Source organism: Mya arenaria, chromosome 6 (assembly GCF_026914265.1).
Source record: "Mya arenaria isolate MELC-2E11 chromosome 6, ASM2691426v1".
In the NCBI taxonomy this organism is placed as follows: Eukaryota; Metazoa; Mollusca; class Bivalvia; order Myida; family Myidae; genus Mya; species Mya arenaria.
The window spans coordinates 52429798-52446248 of NC_069127.1; the positions used below are offsets into that span (position 1 = coordinate 52429798).

A 16451-nucleotide genomic window follows, 5' to 3' on the forward strand; every position below is an offset into this window, starting at 1 on the left:
ATTCATTCCTTATGCGTGATTGGCTAGTCGGTGTTATCACGTGATATTACCGAGGTAGGTGTATTAGCTTAATTATGTCACCCGATTTGAATAAGCCTTTGTAGCTCAGTTAGTAAGACGCTGGACTACAATTTTGGCGACGCGGGTTCGAACCCGGTCTTCGGCACATTTTTGTTTTACATTTTGGTACATTTTTTTTTACAATTATGATATCAAAGCGTTACACATTCTATTAGATTATTATCCTGAGATTCGTTACAGATAAAATATCTAATAGAATGTAGATTTAAGGACGTTGGTTATCGTATTTCACTGATTTCATTTCAGATCTTATATAGTGTCTGATTTTAACCATTCATGAATTATTTACAAGATGGCATTGTGAATATGTAACTCATACGCCTTCAGTGAGATTCGTTACAGAAAAAACATTTTTGGTGCCAATCTGTGACACAGCCCCTTTAAGTTGTGAGCGTGTTTTGTTTAGTAATATAAAGTGTTTCAGAAGGCCACATTGTAAATAAGGCGTGTGTTATGTTTATTTATAATATGTTACCTATGTGTTACCTTCTTTAAATAAAGTTTTTTTTATTATTATTGTTATTCTTATTATTATAATTATTATTATTATTATTATTATTATTATTATTATTATTATTATTATTATTATTAACAGTTGTGACATATATAATGAAATACGTTATTACCACTAGTCTTATTTATTGCTGCTTCACCAAAGTTCCCATTGTCAAGGTACCAATTCAACTGTGCCCATGTTGGTCGGAAATCTGTGAAATGACCGGTTGGAGGAGGACTCTCATTTTGGAAGAGGGAATTGTTAGATTCATGGCCATCGATACCATGGGTGTCCTTCAAATCCAGAATCACCTGATTAGAACAGTTCGGTGTCTGGTAACAGCCCCCTGAAGTATAAATAATGCTGTGGTTTTATATCTTTCATATCAGGTCCATGTTGTTGGTATTTTTCGGCCTTTAAACTGCCTGAAATCACAGATGAAACTGAAGGAAATTAACTGAATACAAATAAGATTTACATTTTTCAATATAAACTCTAACTAGAAATCTCATGGATTCATGTAAACTAAATCTTATAAAATAAAGGACTACCGGAATCTTGCTCTTCAGATCTCGAATTGCTTAAACAAATGAAGAATTACAATTCACCGCGAACTATTTTTCCAGAAAAGTCAGACATATCATCTTTTAAGGTCAAACAAAACTAGTAAAACGCTGAAAATAGTATACACATTGTTTACGGACTTAATTGTTTTTGTTTAAAAAGCTGTATTGACTCTGGAATTACCCAACAGCAAATTAACCAAAAACAATCTATATTACAAGTCCAACATTCAAACCATTCGGATACTTGACATCCCGATAGTTTACCACGGCGGAGTACCTAATTTACAAGAAACCTTTTGTTCTTTTTAGGTTATCATAATCAATGAAAATGATCTAAATAATCTTGAACATAAGGCTAATGCTTAAGCTAGAATGCGTTAAAACAGTTAGACACACATCACCCATGCTGTCAATTAAACCGGTGCTTTCATTTATTATTATTTATTTATTTGTGTTTCCAAAAGGATGTTTTCCTTTTCACTGAATTTGCTCACTATTATCTATATTAACTAATGAAGCATAATTAAAAACTCTACGTACACAATGTTATGCTTAATTTTTTACAGACTTTAAACTGCCGTCTGTTAGTAATGCATGTTTCCATTTCAAACGTATATGAAAACTCTTTTTCCAGGGATTGATTAACTTTTATTTCTCCAGTGACTGAAAAGGAATGTAACAGTATTAACAGAAAAATACTACTTTACTAAATAAGTATATACTGATAGTTTGAACAATAACATGCCAGAAATGGTTACCAATTTTGTTGAACATTTACATTCCTCAAAACTATGACATTTGTTTACTTAATAACCGAATTTGAATTCATGACAATCAATTTTCTTAAGCAAACTTGATTAAGCAAAATAAACACACAGCTTCATTTGAAACAAAACTGTTTCATTATAAATGCAGTAAATGCTTTGTCATACTACCTACCTCTATCTAGATCAAATAGAATGTTAGCATGTATCCAAGAGGGTCGTGGTGGGGTTTTAAGACTGTAATTCAGCCGATCATTGTCGTCCGGCTCATCTACGGGGTCGCTAACAATTTTGTTTATCACCGTTCCTTCAACTGAATTATTCTTGAAAACAATGGTAGCATTTCCCTCTGGAAAAGGCCAGGGTGTATAAATGGTTTGTAAGTTAGTTCTTATAGTAGTTTATAATACCTGCATCAATTGTATGTTTTTTCTTTATCTCATTTCTACATGGTTGCAACTTCCTTTGTCATTTATTAATCCAGCGGGTCATTTTCAGAGAGTTTTGTAGTCTTGAAGTCCCAGTGCCATTTAGGAATAAATATTTAAAGGAAAATATAAAAGTGAGTACACCATCGCGGAAAATTGCGGCGATATATTCCGCAGTAACCAAACGTGGTGGTGCGCGTTATCGCCGCGGGCAAGATTGTGTCATCGCGGAAAATTGCGGCGATATATTCCGCAGTAACCAAACGTGATGGTGCGCGTTATCGCCGCGGGCAAGATTGTGTCATCGCGAAAATTGCGGCGATATATTCCGCAGTAACCAAACGTGATGGTGCGCGTTATCGCCGCGGGCAAGATTGTGTCATCGCGGAAAAAATGCGGCGATATATTCCGCAGTAGCCAAACGTGGTGTTGCGCGTTATCGCCGCGGGCAAGATTGTGTCATCGCGGAAATTGCGGCGATATATTCCGCAGTAACCAAACGTGGTGGTGCGCGTTATAGCTGCGGGCAAGATTGTGTCATCGCGGAAAATTGCGGCGATATATTCTGCAGCAACCAAACGTGGTGGTGCGCGTTATCGCCGCGGGCAAGATTGTGTCATCGCGGAAAATTGCGGCGATATATTCCGCAGTAACCAAACGTGGTGGTGCGTGTTATCGCCGCGGGCAAGATTGTGTCATCGCGGAAATTGCGGCGATATATTCCGCCGTAGCCAAACGTGGTGGTGCGCGTTATCGCCGCGGGCAAGATTGTGTCATCGCGGAAAATGCGGCGATATATTCCGCAGTAACCAAACGTGGTGGTGCGCGTTATCGCCGCGGGCAAGATTGTGTCATCGCGGAAAATTGCGGCGATATATTCCGCAGTAGCCAAACGTGGTGGTGCTCGTTATCGCCGCGGGCAAGATTGTGTCATCGCGGAAAATGCGGCGATATATTCCGCAGTAACCAAACGTGGTGGTGCGCGTTATCGCCGCGGGCAAGATTGTGTCATCGCGGAAAATTGCGGCGATATATTCCGCAGTAGACACACGTGGTGGTGCGCGTTATCGCCGCGTTCATCTCCTGCTACTGCGTGATTCGAAAACGTGCACGTGGCATATCGCCTCGATAAGGCTTACCGCGATTTGCAGGTATTTAATTAGGTATCATACGTACAAATATAAAAGTGTACACGTAAATTGAACCGTGCTCACAGAATAAATTTCATTCGATTGCTAGGATAAAAATCTCATCCACAAAACTTGATAAATATGTCGCTGGAATTTTGACTGTTTGTTTAAAAAAATAATAATTAAGTATTTTTAATTCAGAACATTGCTCTGATATAAATACTTAATACACAACCAGGACATAAAGCAAAGTTAAACGATTAAAAACTTGCTCAGTTTTATTCACTACATTATTTCTTCACAGTCACACAAGTTTAACGAAAACATTCGAAATTTTGATTTTTGCGAATAAGGTGCGAAAGCGTCTGAATACTTTCACAGTTACAAGGCACAAATTTAAGGGATCAATACTACGAATCAAGATTTGTAGATTACGTGTCGAGTTTGTATGAGTTTAAAATTGACTAGAATTATATTTATTGGACGGAAACAAGAAAAAGCCTTCAGAAATTTGACAGCTACCTTAGTTTCCTACATTACACTTATTAATCACTTCGCAACGACGCGCAAACGAGAGTTGACGCGGTTGCACGCGGGTAAAATAATAGAAATATACGCAGTGGACATTATGCTTCAATCGCGGCGAATAGCAAAATGTAGATTAATATTGAGATTATACTTTTTTTTTATTTAATTATTTTTTATTGCATGAGCACACTTTTGACAATGACAATATCAATACAAATTTCAACACAGTGTTAAGACCGACATTATAAAATCAAGCATGCAAAAGGATTGGGCCATACTTTTATGCTATTTTGTATTAGCAATAAATACATTTTTATCGTTCAGGGAGTTGAAAAAGGTCCAAAAGGTAAAGAGAAGTCATTTGGATAAACATGCACAAACAATAGTATACATTATTAAATCATAACGGGACTTAAACATTATGTTTTTATACCCGTACCGAATATTAATTGCACATATTTCCCTCGTTTTGACCACGCATTTCGACCCTATTCTGTAATACAATTCTAAACCATATTATCGAAAACAAATAGCTAACATAAAATGATTATATTATCCTATGATTGACTTCTGCAGAGCGCAAAATTTCAACTTCGTCTACTGCGAATGTAAAAGCTCCATACATATTGAAACTGAATCACTGTTGTAAATTCAGTTGTGGTTTAAGTATTCCAACACAAACGTTGTGAAATACGAATGTAGTTACAACAGTCATACGACGCAATTCCAGTTTTAAAATAAAAGTAGAGTTCAGAACAAGAGACTGTATCTGAGAATACGTGTCAATGAAACTTTACTTACTTTCGTATTCAAACGAAGGAGCTTTATCTGCATAGAAAGTCACACTTGCTGACTTCGATGCAAATCCAGTTGTAAAACCAGGGTAGTTGTTGTCGTAGCTTTTGCTACAGGTGACCGTGTAGGGATATGTTTCATTTTTATCAACACAGTGTTGGGTAATGTCGCATTCATCACACAATTTGTCCTTGCATTCACGTTTGAAAACTCTTGATCCTGCAGTAATAGTGTTTTGAAGTTAATTGGAATATGGCAACAGTAGAATGATATTGAAACCTGATATTTGGTTTAAACAATATTTATTTCGATATAATATTAACAATTAGTATAGTTCAACATATTATAGCATAATCAAAATTAACAAAGACCAAATATGTATTGCATTGAAACAAAGAACATGTAACTAATGCACAAAACAATAGTGTACACAGAATTGAGAAGAAAGCCTTGAGGCTAATACTATGTCTCGCTTCTGTTTACTATGTCTCGCTTCTGATATTTAATACATGACCATAAAAGAAAACCAAATGCAATGTCTTCATCACGCGATTGTAGTTTGAAGTGTCCTTACCTCAACGTAACCATATGTTAAGCGTAACCCTTACCTTAGCATATCAAAATTAACGCAATTGTGAACGCTTACAAACCTGTACTAGTCACGAGGTCTACACCGCTATCGTTCACCAAACAATGGTCAAAAGCAGATAGTTCCGAACAAGTATAAATATCGAAGCACGTGTAAGTTACATCAACTGTACCATTAACATCCCACAAATCCTTGGCGGCGTCCGTATTCTCGTGCAGTGAAACGTTATATGGTGAATTTGTGATTTCGGTGCCATCTATAAATATTGATATGAATGAAAAAGGTGTTGAAAAGCAGCACTGGATTGACTCTTACTCCCAATTAAGATTTATCACAATTAATACAATTGTATTATATACCAAAAAGGATGAATAAATGTCGAAAACAATGGTACTTATGAAGGATACCGAGTTTATTTTGAAAGAAACGTGCAGAAAACACGGTATTACTACCGTTTGAGGCGATAGTAGATCGCACAAAATCTTGTAGCATTTACCGATCAAATATTAGTTATGCGTGTTCAGCTATTAAATACAAGGTTACAATTTTGTTATCAGTTATTAATATTTTACATAAATATATTTTCTAGGAAGTAGTTAATCACTCAAAATTTAGTTTGTTATACATGAGCATGTACTGATTTTGAATAAGAGTGTCAATTTAAATTGTTATTTTAGTCTTGAACTCAAATCGCTGACCAGTTCAATAAACTTACAAATTGTAATGGACATTGAGGAGCAGTTGGTCAAATTTCTCCTGTTTTGTACGCAAAACTCTATATTATGTGATGTTTCTGCTTCTGACGCAAGTGTTGAATTCACTGTTATTGCACCGCTGGCTGGAAAGACATAACCAATGAAAAACATCAATGTAAAAACTATCATTTTAATCCAAACAACTGGTTTTATGTGCGCCATATGTCTTTTAAAAGTAAGTTAACGAGTATTTCTGATAATGGAGTTTGCATGTAAACACTACAATTCTGATATTGCTCCTTATGGGTTGAATTAAAAACAGCATTAATTTCGATACCGTACATCGAAACAAACAACAAATAACATAGGCAGTTTCATCAGAATATACTTTAGCATGAATATCACTTCACAATAATAAGCATACTATACAAATAAACATTCCGACCTGTATTTAACTCTAACCAGCTTGGGTTGGCACTTGAATTGAGAAAGAAGGTAACAGAGTCTTTGTCATCCGTCTCATCAACGTATGTAGAGTTAATCATGTTGACCAATTGACCGGTACCGGCTATGCTTTTGCCGATCGCAATACTGGATCCGCCTTAAATTAATACATGTAGACTTTATCACGTTGACCAATTGACCGGTATCGGCTATGCTTTTGCCGATCGCCCTACTGGATGCGCCTTAAAATAAATACATGTAGACTTAATCATGTTGACCAATTGACCGGTACCGGCTATGCTTTTGCCGACCCCAATACAGGATCCGCCTTAATATAAATACATGTAGACTTAATCATGTTGACCAACTGACCGGTAACGACTATTCTTTTGCCGACCCCAATACTGGATCCGCCTTAAAATAAATACATGTAGACTTTATCATGTTGACCAATTGACTGGTACCAGCTATGCTTTTGCCGACCCCAGTAAGGGATCCGCCTTAAAATAAATACATGTAGACTTAATCATGTTGACCAATTGACCGGTACCAGCTATGCTTTTGCTGACCCCAGTAAGGGATCCGCCTTAAAATAAATACATGTAGACTTAATCATGTCGATCAATTGACCGGTACCGGCTATGATTTTGCCGACCTCAATACTGGATCCGCCTTAATATAAATACATGTACACTTAACCATGTTGACCAATTGACCGGTACCAGCTATGCTTTTTCAGACCCCAGTAAGGGATCCGCCTTAAAATAAATACATGTAGACTTAATCATGTTGACCAATTGACCGGTACCAGCTATGCTTTTGCAGACCCCAGTAAGGGATCCGCCTTAAAATAAATACATGTAGACTTAATCATGTCGATCAATTGACCGGTACCGGCTATGATTTTGCCGACCCCAGTACTGGATCCGTCTTAAAAGAAATACATGTAGACTTAATCATGTTGACCAATTGACCGGTACGGCTATGCTTTTGCCGACCCCAATACTGGATCCGCCTTAAAATAAATACGTGTGGACTTTATCATGTTGATCAATTGACCGGTACCGGCTATGCTTTTGCCGATCCCAATATTAGATCCACCTTAAAATACATATATGTAGACTTAATCATGTTGATCAATTGACCGGTACCAGCTATGCTTTTGCCGACCCCAATACTGGATCCGCCTTAAAATAAATACATGTAGACTTAATCATTTTGATCAATTGACCGGTACCGGCTATGCTTTTGCCGAGCCCCATATTGGATCCACCTTAAAATAAATACATGTAGACTTAATAATGTTGACCAATTGACCGGTACCGGCTATGCTTTCGCCGACCCCAATACTGGATCCGCCTTAAAAAATACATGTAGACTTAATCATGTTAATCAATTGACCGGTACCAGCTATGCTTTTGCCGACCCCAATACTGGATCCGCCTTATAAAAATACATGCAGACTTAATCATGTTGATCAGTTGATCGGTACCAGCTATCCTTTTGCCGACCCCAATACTGGATCCACCTGAAATAAATACATCCAAAATATTGTTAAATATTATACCTTAAATAAATATATCCCTTCTTTGTGTATATAAAGTTGATCGGTATATCAATGAATTTTAATAAAAATCCAGTTATTTATGACGTCAGCGGTCCATTTCAGAGTTTGGCCGGTCCGGCTAACGCCTCGGTCCATAAACACCTTCAGGGGCTGGCTGGCCGGTCCTTATAATGTCATATGACCCTCAGTGGTGTGGAATATTTATTGATAACGTAACTGATTCTGCCTTTATGACAGCGATGATAATGGCGATATGTAAGAAATAAAACCTTTAAAGATGCATTCTTACTGCCAAAAAAGTTTACCACAATTAATACAATTGTGATAATAGACCAACAAGGATGAATAAATATCAAAAACAATGGTTCTTATAAAGGATACCGAGTTTATTTTGAATGAAAGGTGCAGAAAACAAGGTATTTCTACCTTATAAAACGATAGTAGATCACAGTAAATATTTTAGCACTCACTAATCATTTAATACATTTTCATTTACAGCTATTAAGTAATAGAATACGTAGTTTTAATCAACTGCTTATACTTACGTTTATAATATATGGATGGTGTACTGTCGCGTGCGACATTCAAAGTCACTGTTTTATTAACGGAATCAGATTCGAAGTTCTGTCGATCCTCTGTATCAGTATGCGTACATGTGACTCTGTAGCTTATTGGAGTATCACCGGTCAGGCATGCGTTGCTTGTGCAATTCTTCTTATAGATGGTGTTCCCTGAATTAAAAGTCGAATGCAATGTAGCATTTAAATCAGTGTGTGTATACCACGTGATAAGTTACGTCATACATGCAAAGTCGGAAGGCAATATATTATTCGAATGAAGACTTTAAACAGGATACCTCCACTATTTCCTCACAATTTTAAATGAAACGCCGCTAACGGAGTCCCACCTTCGGTCTATAACCAGAGTTTGATTGAGAGTTTAGTTTCTTAAAACACTTCGACAAAGATTTTCACAGTACGGCCGTCTGACGTAGCACTGTCAAATCATCATTTTGGAAACAGGTTTGTCGATGTGTTTGATAATACTAATCACCTTATCAATTTTAGGTAATAAAAAATGCGGGGCTCTGTAAGCGGCATAGACTGCCTTTTGTTTTATATGAAATGGTTTTGTTAATGAAAAGTTATTTCTGAATTAACTCTTTATTTTAAGCAAATTATTACCTTCAGACGTAGCATATATGACTTAACTTATCACGTGGTATACACACACGTTTTAAATATCTAGCGCCATATTGCAGTGGTCGTTTCGTTGACACTATTCGAACGAAATACAAATATTGAATAGATCATTTACATTGTTTTCGTCTATATTGCTTTTGATTAAAATCATACAGTATCAATAAAGTTTACACCATTTTCAGAGCTGCACTCTCACAGATTTTCCATTTTTATTTTTTTTTTTTTATTTTTTTTTTTTTTTTTTGTCATGGAAAGAGCAAATTTTGCGTACATATCTGCAAACCAATGATATAAGATTGCTGACAAAAAATCAGATCTTCGATTTTCATATTTCCGTTCGAAAATAAATGTTTTAAGGTTTTAAACCGTTTCTTACGGTTTAAGTAAAAAACATAAAACATCAATTTTCGAACAGAAATATAAAAATCGAAGATCTTTGTCAGCAGTCTTATTTAACTGGTTTACAGAGATTTTCGCAAAAATTGGCTCGTTCCAAGACAAAAAATAAAAAAAAAAGTTGTCAAAAGGTTTAATCTGTGAGAGTGCAACTTTAAAGTCAGAAGTTCTTTTCTAAAACTCAATAGTTGATCGTGTTAAATTGAATTGACGAATGAATTCTTGAATTGGACAATTTTTACCCTCCATGATCAGCACGTCCGGGTTGTTATCAAGGGTGCAAGAGTTGCAAATCACAGTTTCGTTACAACGTCCGTCCAATCCATCCGGACACGTCATATTCGAAACGACAGCATCGTTGCCACTACCAATAAAAATACCTTTGAAGACATCGGCATTGCTGTGTTCAATGTTTCACGTGGTCAGAACTAAACGCGACCAATACTATAATACGATCTTGAGTTTTAATAGCATTGAACTATTAATATCAAAAACGTTTAAAACCGTTAATTGCAAATAAATAACGAAATTCTGATCAGATTTGATAGCAATTGTAAATGGTTGCATCATTTCTAAACTCTTTTAAAAATGACTTCGCAAATGTTAAGTACGGTAAACACCAATAAAAAATACTAAACAGTCTGAACCCGCTATGTCGAACTTTGGACTCTCGTGTATTTTGAGTCAAGTAAGACATTTGTTTCGGTTATATCGACCGTTCGTTATCTCGAAATATTTCTCGAGGTCCGAACGACTTTGACATAGCAAGTTTTGACTGTATTGTAAAAGAAACACACATTTTACCGAAAGGTACATGAGTTATTGAACGAGTCCGTATTATATGATACAATGATACAATGAAAACTACAGGGACAAGCCTGTAGTCACACATTCAAGTATAAGCCCTGATTATTGCGCTCAGGGAGAACAAAGACAAATGTAAAATTAAAATTTAATTTGGCCGAAATAATGGGCTGCTAGATTGGAATTAAAATTAACATAGATATAAAGCTTAGGCCTAAAAAAAATATGTCCGTTTCGGGTAACCCGACCCTACCTATAAAAATGCGCCGACCCTAACTATTTTTTTCCGTTTCTGAGCAAAAAAATATACGTTAGCGAATAGAGAGTTACGAAGGGCGGATAAATGCAGATTTTAATCAGAATTATTGTTTATATGATAAAACAAAGTCAGGCAATGACAGTAATGTAGGAAAGACTGCCATGTGCAAGAAAACACTCTGAACTTACGACAGATTTTGATTTTTAAAAAAAAAAAATCCCTACCTAGAACATAATACAATATTCAATATACTAAAATAATAGAGGGAAAAAATGATTAATCATAATAGCAAAGATATAATTGAGAACTTGTCCGACAAAAAAAATATTTTAAGAACCGGGCGGGAGGGAGGGAGAAAACACACGTACGAACCGGATTAAAACTAAAGAACAAGTGAGAAAGGCGCCAAAATAAAGAAGGGCGGACAATTGAAAATTCGGCAATGACAAAGATTTCCCTCTCTTAATAATTATAAAATTTCCTCAAAATTTGTTAGATTAGAGCCACAATGTAACTGAAGTCACACATTCAAGTATAAGCCCTGATTATTGCGCTCAGGAAGAACAAAGACAAATGTAAAATATAAAATTAATTTGGCCGAAATAATGGGCTGCTAGATTGGAAATAAGATTAACATAGATATAAAGCTTATGACAAAAGCAGGGGCACAATGCAACTGATGGGATTAAAGATGCACTCTTATTTCTGATTAAGCAGTACTAATAAATACACTTGTTTTAATTTACCGAAAAAGATGAATAATTATCGAAAACAACGGTTCTTATGAAGAACACCGTGAAGCTGCAGAAACACGATGTTCCTGACGTTTGAGATGATAGTTGATCACAGTAAATATTTTAGCACTCACCAATCATTCTATATTTTTTGCGTTTTCAGCAAATAAATACACGGTTACAATCTTGTTATCAGTAAATCTTATCTGGGAGTAAGAGTGCATCTTTAAAGGTTTATCACTCAAATTTTATGTTTGTTATACATGTGAATGTATTGATTTTGTAAAAGCGTGTCACTGTAGAGACAAGAATTCATCAGTACAATTATACAAACATCTTAGTGCCATAGCTTATCAGTTTGTTCAGTAAATTATTCTACGGAAACTCATACATTATTGTAAAGCTGCACTCTCACAGATATACCGTTTCTACAACTTTTTTTTAATTATTTGTCTTGAAAAGAGCAATTTTTGCGTAAATATCTGCAAACCAATGATAAAAGATTGCGGACAAAAATCAGATCGCAGATTTTCGTATTTCTGTTCGAAAACTAATGTTTTATGGCTTTAACCGTTACTAACAGTTTAAGAAAAATGCATAAAACATTAATTTTTGAACTTAAATATTAAAATCTGTGATCTAATTTTTGTAAGCAGTCTTGTTTAACTGGCTTCCATGGATTTTCGCAAAAATTGGCTCGTTTCAAGACAATTTATTTTGGTCAAAACGTTCAATCTGTGAGAGTGCAGCTTTCAAAAAAGCAATGTAATTGTCTATCGGATACGTACTGTTCTTCCTTCAAATTTTCCAAAGTCGAACAGTTATTGCAATTTACATATGTATCATTGCCCTCGGCGTAACATGTTTTCGTGCAGTCCCATTCTATATAACACGTTGCCGAGACTGTCCATATCAGTTTTTGGTCATCGGCGTTCTCGTGAATAGACGTCACGCTAGGGGAAGTCGTGAAACTTGCTGCCCCTTCAAAGAAATAAATTCTAGCATTTATGAATAGACTAATGATTGTACAGAATATTAAGTATTCTAAGAGCAAAAATGTCAACTTCGAATGTGTGTAGACCAAATATTATTATGGTTTCATTTAAAAGGTTGTTACATCTAAGGAATGAACATGTAAACATGTATCCGAAAATAATATAAAAACATATATTTTTGGTTATCAAATATAGCCAAATAGGGTTTTCCATTTCGATCTTATTTATTATAAAAAAAACAGAACTACATAATTGCCATAATTTTGTATGAACAATCAAAACTCGCTATGTCGAAGTCGTTTGGTCCTCGCGAAAAACTTCGAGATAACGAGCCTTCGATGAAACTGAAATACAAAATACGAATAAATTTGCCGAAAGTATTCAAAAAAGTTCGGAATAACCGGAACTTCGAAAAAGAAGACTTCGCCATAGCTTACTTCGACTATAGTGTAGTTTCGGCTGAGTATTGTTAATTTAAGTCATCAATCAGCAAAATCTTTTCAAATCATAATGAAAATTCATTATATGCTTTCCTTTGGTTTATACAGATTTACCGGTAAAATAAAATTGATATTTCACTGTTTCAAATAAATACACGTTAAAACGTTACAAGTATCTAATACTTTTATTGTCACGGGCCACAACCAATGTTGACAAACAAGTAAGTGATGTTAACTTCTGAATAACATTTCTTAGCCAATAAAAGACTATACTAGTTTTTGCTTCTCGAGATAACTATTTTAGATTTGCTTTTATTTTAATGATGCAATTCATGGCCAATTTTCAACTTGACGGAAAATTGTAGAACGATGCAACGTTGAAATTTTGGCAAAGGATTGCATCATCGCGCCAAATTCTATGCGAACGTAACGTCATCTCCAAAATGACGTTGTTTAAATTGTGTCAAAGTCTTGTGCGCGATGACGTTTGATTTCGATATGAAAGCGGGCTAAAATTTAAAAACAGTGAAAAATATCAAAATTTTATATCACTGTTTTAAAAAGTGAAATATCATATTTATTTCACTGATAACGCTCTAAATATCACCGGAAAACATATCGTACAAATATATTTTTGTATTACTGATAGTGACTCATTATGATTAAATCCATCCACCAAGCACACGTATACTTACAGCATGGGTTCAACAATATTGAAAATATAGCAATTATACTTTCCAATAGCATACTGCGAAATCTTAATTTTCATTTATATAACATTTAACCAAACCCTCTTTAAAACACTTTCATTCCCCTCCGTCGTTCTTTCAAAACGATACTAGACGAAGGTTACTTTCCTTTGTTTTAAATGTTTCCAATTGCTTGCAAGGTACAATGCGCTCGTACTTTTTCGGTTGATCAAATTTCCCACACGAGAGTAATTTGCCGATATGCAGTATTGTTCTACCTGGATATGTTTTCGTTTGTAAACCAATAAAGCAATATTCAACGAATTAAGAAGAGATTACGTTTTCAGAAAATGATCAAAGTAGGTGATAGGTGACACTTTTGTTTTTTGTAGTTCTTTAGACAATGCGCCGTTTATGTTTGTAAACCAATATGCTAATAATCAAAGATTTAAGAAGTGATAACGTTTTTAGGAAATGATCGAAGCAGACAATATCTGACACCTGTGATATGTCAAGTGCTTTAGACAATGTGCCGTTTATGTATGCTAATGATCAAAGATTTAAGAGGCGATAACGTTTTCAGAAAATGCTAGGCAAAAGCTGACACCTTTAATATGTCAAGCGCTTAAGACAATACGCCGTTAAATAAGTATCGTTTTTGTTTTGCAGACGTTGCAAGTTTACAATTAGATTACAATAACAAATTATTGTTTTTCCGTTGTCCGTAAACAATAGTATCGATTTCATTTTCTTATTGTTCATGTACTGCTTGTTGTACGTTCGATTGACGTGTATATAAAAAACAACACAAAAAGGTATTTTTAAAGCTCCACTCCCAAAGATTCACACCTTTTTACATTTTTTTGTCGCAGCATAAAATATGTATATATAGAATAACACACAGTACGAGGGAGCTGCATCCGGCTCGAGCCCCCCCCCCCCCTCCTCTAAAATCTTCAAAGTTTACTTATAATTTCAGAATAGAAGAATAAGATAAAGTTAGCAATAAAATACGCCCATTTAGAATTGGAAATTGTTGAAGAAAAATGCTGGAAGACCCCCGAACCCCCTATCTACACTTTAATCATACAAATTTCGGCTTTGAGGAAATGGCGCATTTCAAAACGTTACGCCCCTCAGTTACACACACTTGATTCACCCCTGATATACGATTTTAATCAAAGAATTAACCATTTGAGACGTCGTCTGCAAACATGAGTACTGTAAAGGAAATCGTATCATATGTTTTGTTTGCGCAATGTAGTTTTGAGCTTATTCTTCACCCTATCATATCAAGTTCAAAAGCATATGTAATCAAAGCTCATTCAAGTCCTCGGCTCGCGGTATCAGATTATTTGTTTGCGACCAAGTGGAGTGATTTCGATATTTTTGGAAAACGTGACTTTGGCAAGCGAATGCATTTTCTTTGTCGATATTTAATGTTGTAAACAAATAAACATATTGGAATTATTTGATAGGGGGTATTTGAGCACAAGCCTATCTGTCGTCTTCGTTGTTCGAGCGAACCCATTTTCTCTGTCGATATTCATTGTTGTAAACAAATAGAAATAATGGAATGATTTGACGTGTGGGATGAGGAGGGTGGATGGGGGGTGGGGGTATTTGAGCACAAGCCTATCTGTCGTCTTCGTTGTGCATGGATTTTACGGAACCTACTGAATAAATCCGCGAGTAAATTGACTGATACCAATAGCGGATAGAATAGAATAACACAGGCTAAAGATTGATGGGTGTAAGCGAGATAGTTCTAACTGCTGCTTTATTTAATGTTATTTAGAACCATTTTGCTAAGACCGTGGGTCTTGAGTAGCTAAAGAAGAATGGCCATGCAATCGGAGAACGCGGACACTCGCATAAAGCATATCCTTATTAGGCTTGCAGCGATCTTGTTTAAAGGGACTAGACACCAGATTTTCCAAAATTCGGCAAATACAGTACTAAATTGTATTTCATCAAACCAAGTCTAGAATTGTTAATGAGAGCTAGTCGGAGGCCGATTATACAAGATTTTACAAGGTTAAAATGATAAACACAATACTCATGTTGCTGTCTTATATGTGTTCCCCATTTAAAATATAATGGTTTCCCAGTTAAAATCATACCTATTTATGAATACAGATAATTATAACGACGATATTTTAAAACTTATTTGGATTAACGTTGTAGACAACACTAGTATATTTCATATTGAAACTTACCTTGATCGAAATTTATTAAACGCTTAAGAGTAAATACGAACAGTAGAACGATCTCTGCCGGCAAAAATCGAATATATTTTGTTCTGAAAACAAAATTCGAACTTACCTGTTATATATCAAAGGAATATAAACTATGTTACAAGGGAAACAACTGTAGGTAAGAGTGTCATTTAACTAAAGTGAGTTGTCTTTACACGTCGCAAAGTAATCATATTACAAGAAAATCGGTCTGAAAGTGACCGATGTATAACTAACAAAAAATTAAGTGGTAAACCTTTATCTTCTTACAACATAATGCAGTTATGGAAAATACCAATGACTAAACTACAAGATTGTAACCGTGTATTTAATAGATGAAAACGCAAAACTATTAAATGATTGGTGAGTGCTGAAAGATTCACTGTGATCTACTATCGTTTCGTTAGGCAGAAATACTATGTATTATGCACCTTTCTTTCAAATTAAATTGGTATCCTTCAGAGCCATTGTTTTCGACATTTATTAATACTTTTTGGTATTATATTAAAACAATTTAATTTATTGTTGGTAATCTTATTTAGGAATAGTAGTGCATCTTAAAATTATCTGTACCAAAGGTGTTGACTTAGTTCTCCCTTGTACGTAGATTTT

At 35.3% G+C, this 16451-nt stretch overlaps 1 protein-coding gene across 1 annotated transcript in view; it reads right to left on the reverse strand.

Moving 5' to 3' along the window:
- LOC128238510 (uncharacterized) overlaps nt 1-13801 on the reverse strand; it is a 29171-nt gene extending 15370 nt beyond the window's left edge. Inside the window, exons 1-11 of the mRNA XM_052954498.1 lie at nt 13609-13801; nt 12267-12459; nt 9924-10045; nt 8629-8814; nt 6518-6673; nt 6093-6215; nt 5439-5633; nt 4795-5007; nt 2083-2256; nt 1684-1806; nt 708-923 (exon numbers count right to left, since the gene is read on the reverse strand). Coding sequence (XP_052810458.1) covers nt 708-923; nt 1684-1806; nt 2083-2256; nt 4795-5007; nt 5439-5633; nt 6093-6215; nt 6518-6673; nt 8629-8814; nt 9924-10045; nt 12267-12459; nt 13609-13660 — 1753 coding nt within the window. The 5' untranslated portion in view covers nt 13661-13801. The remainder of the gene's footprint in view (nt 1-707; nt 924-1683; nt 1807-2082; nt 2257-4794; nt 5008-5438; nt 5634-6092; nt 6216-6517; nt 6674-8628; nt 8815-9923; nt 10046-12266; nt 12460-13608) is intronic.
- Between the last annotated feature and the right edge of the window lie 2650 nt (nt 13802-16451).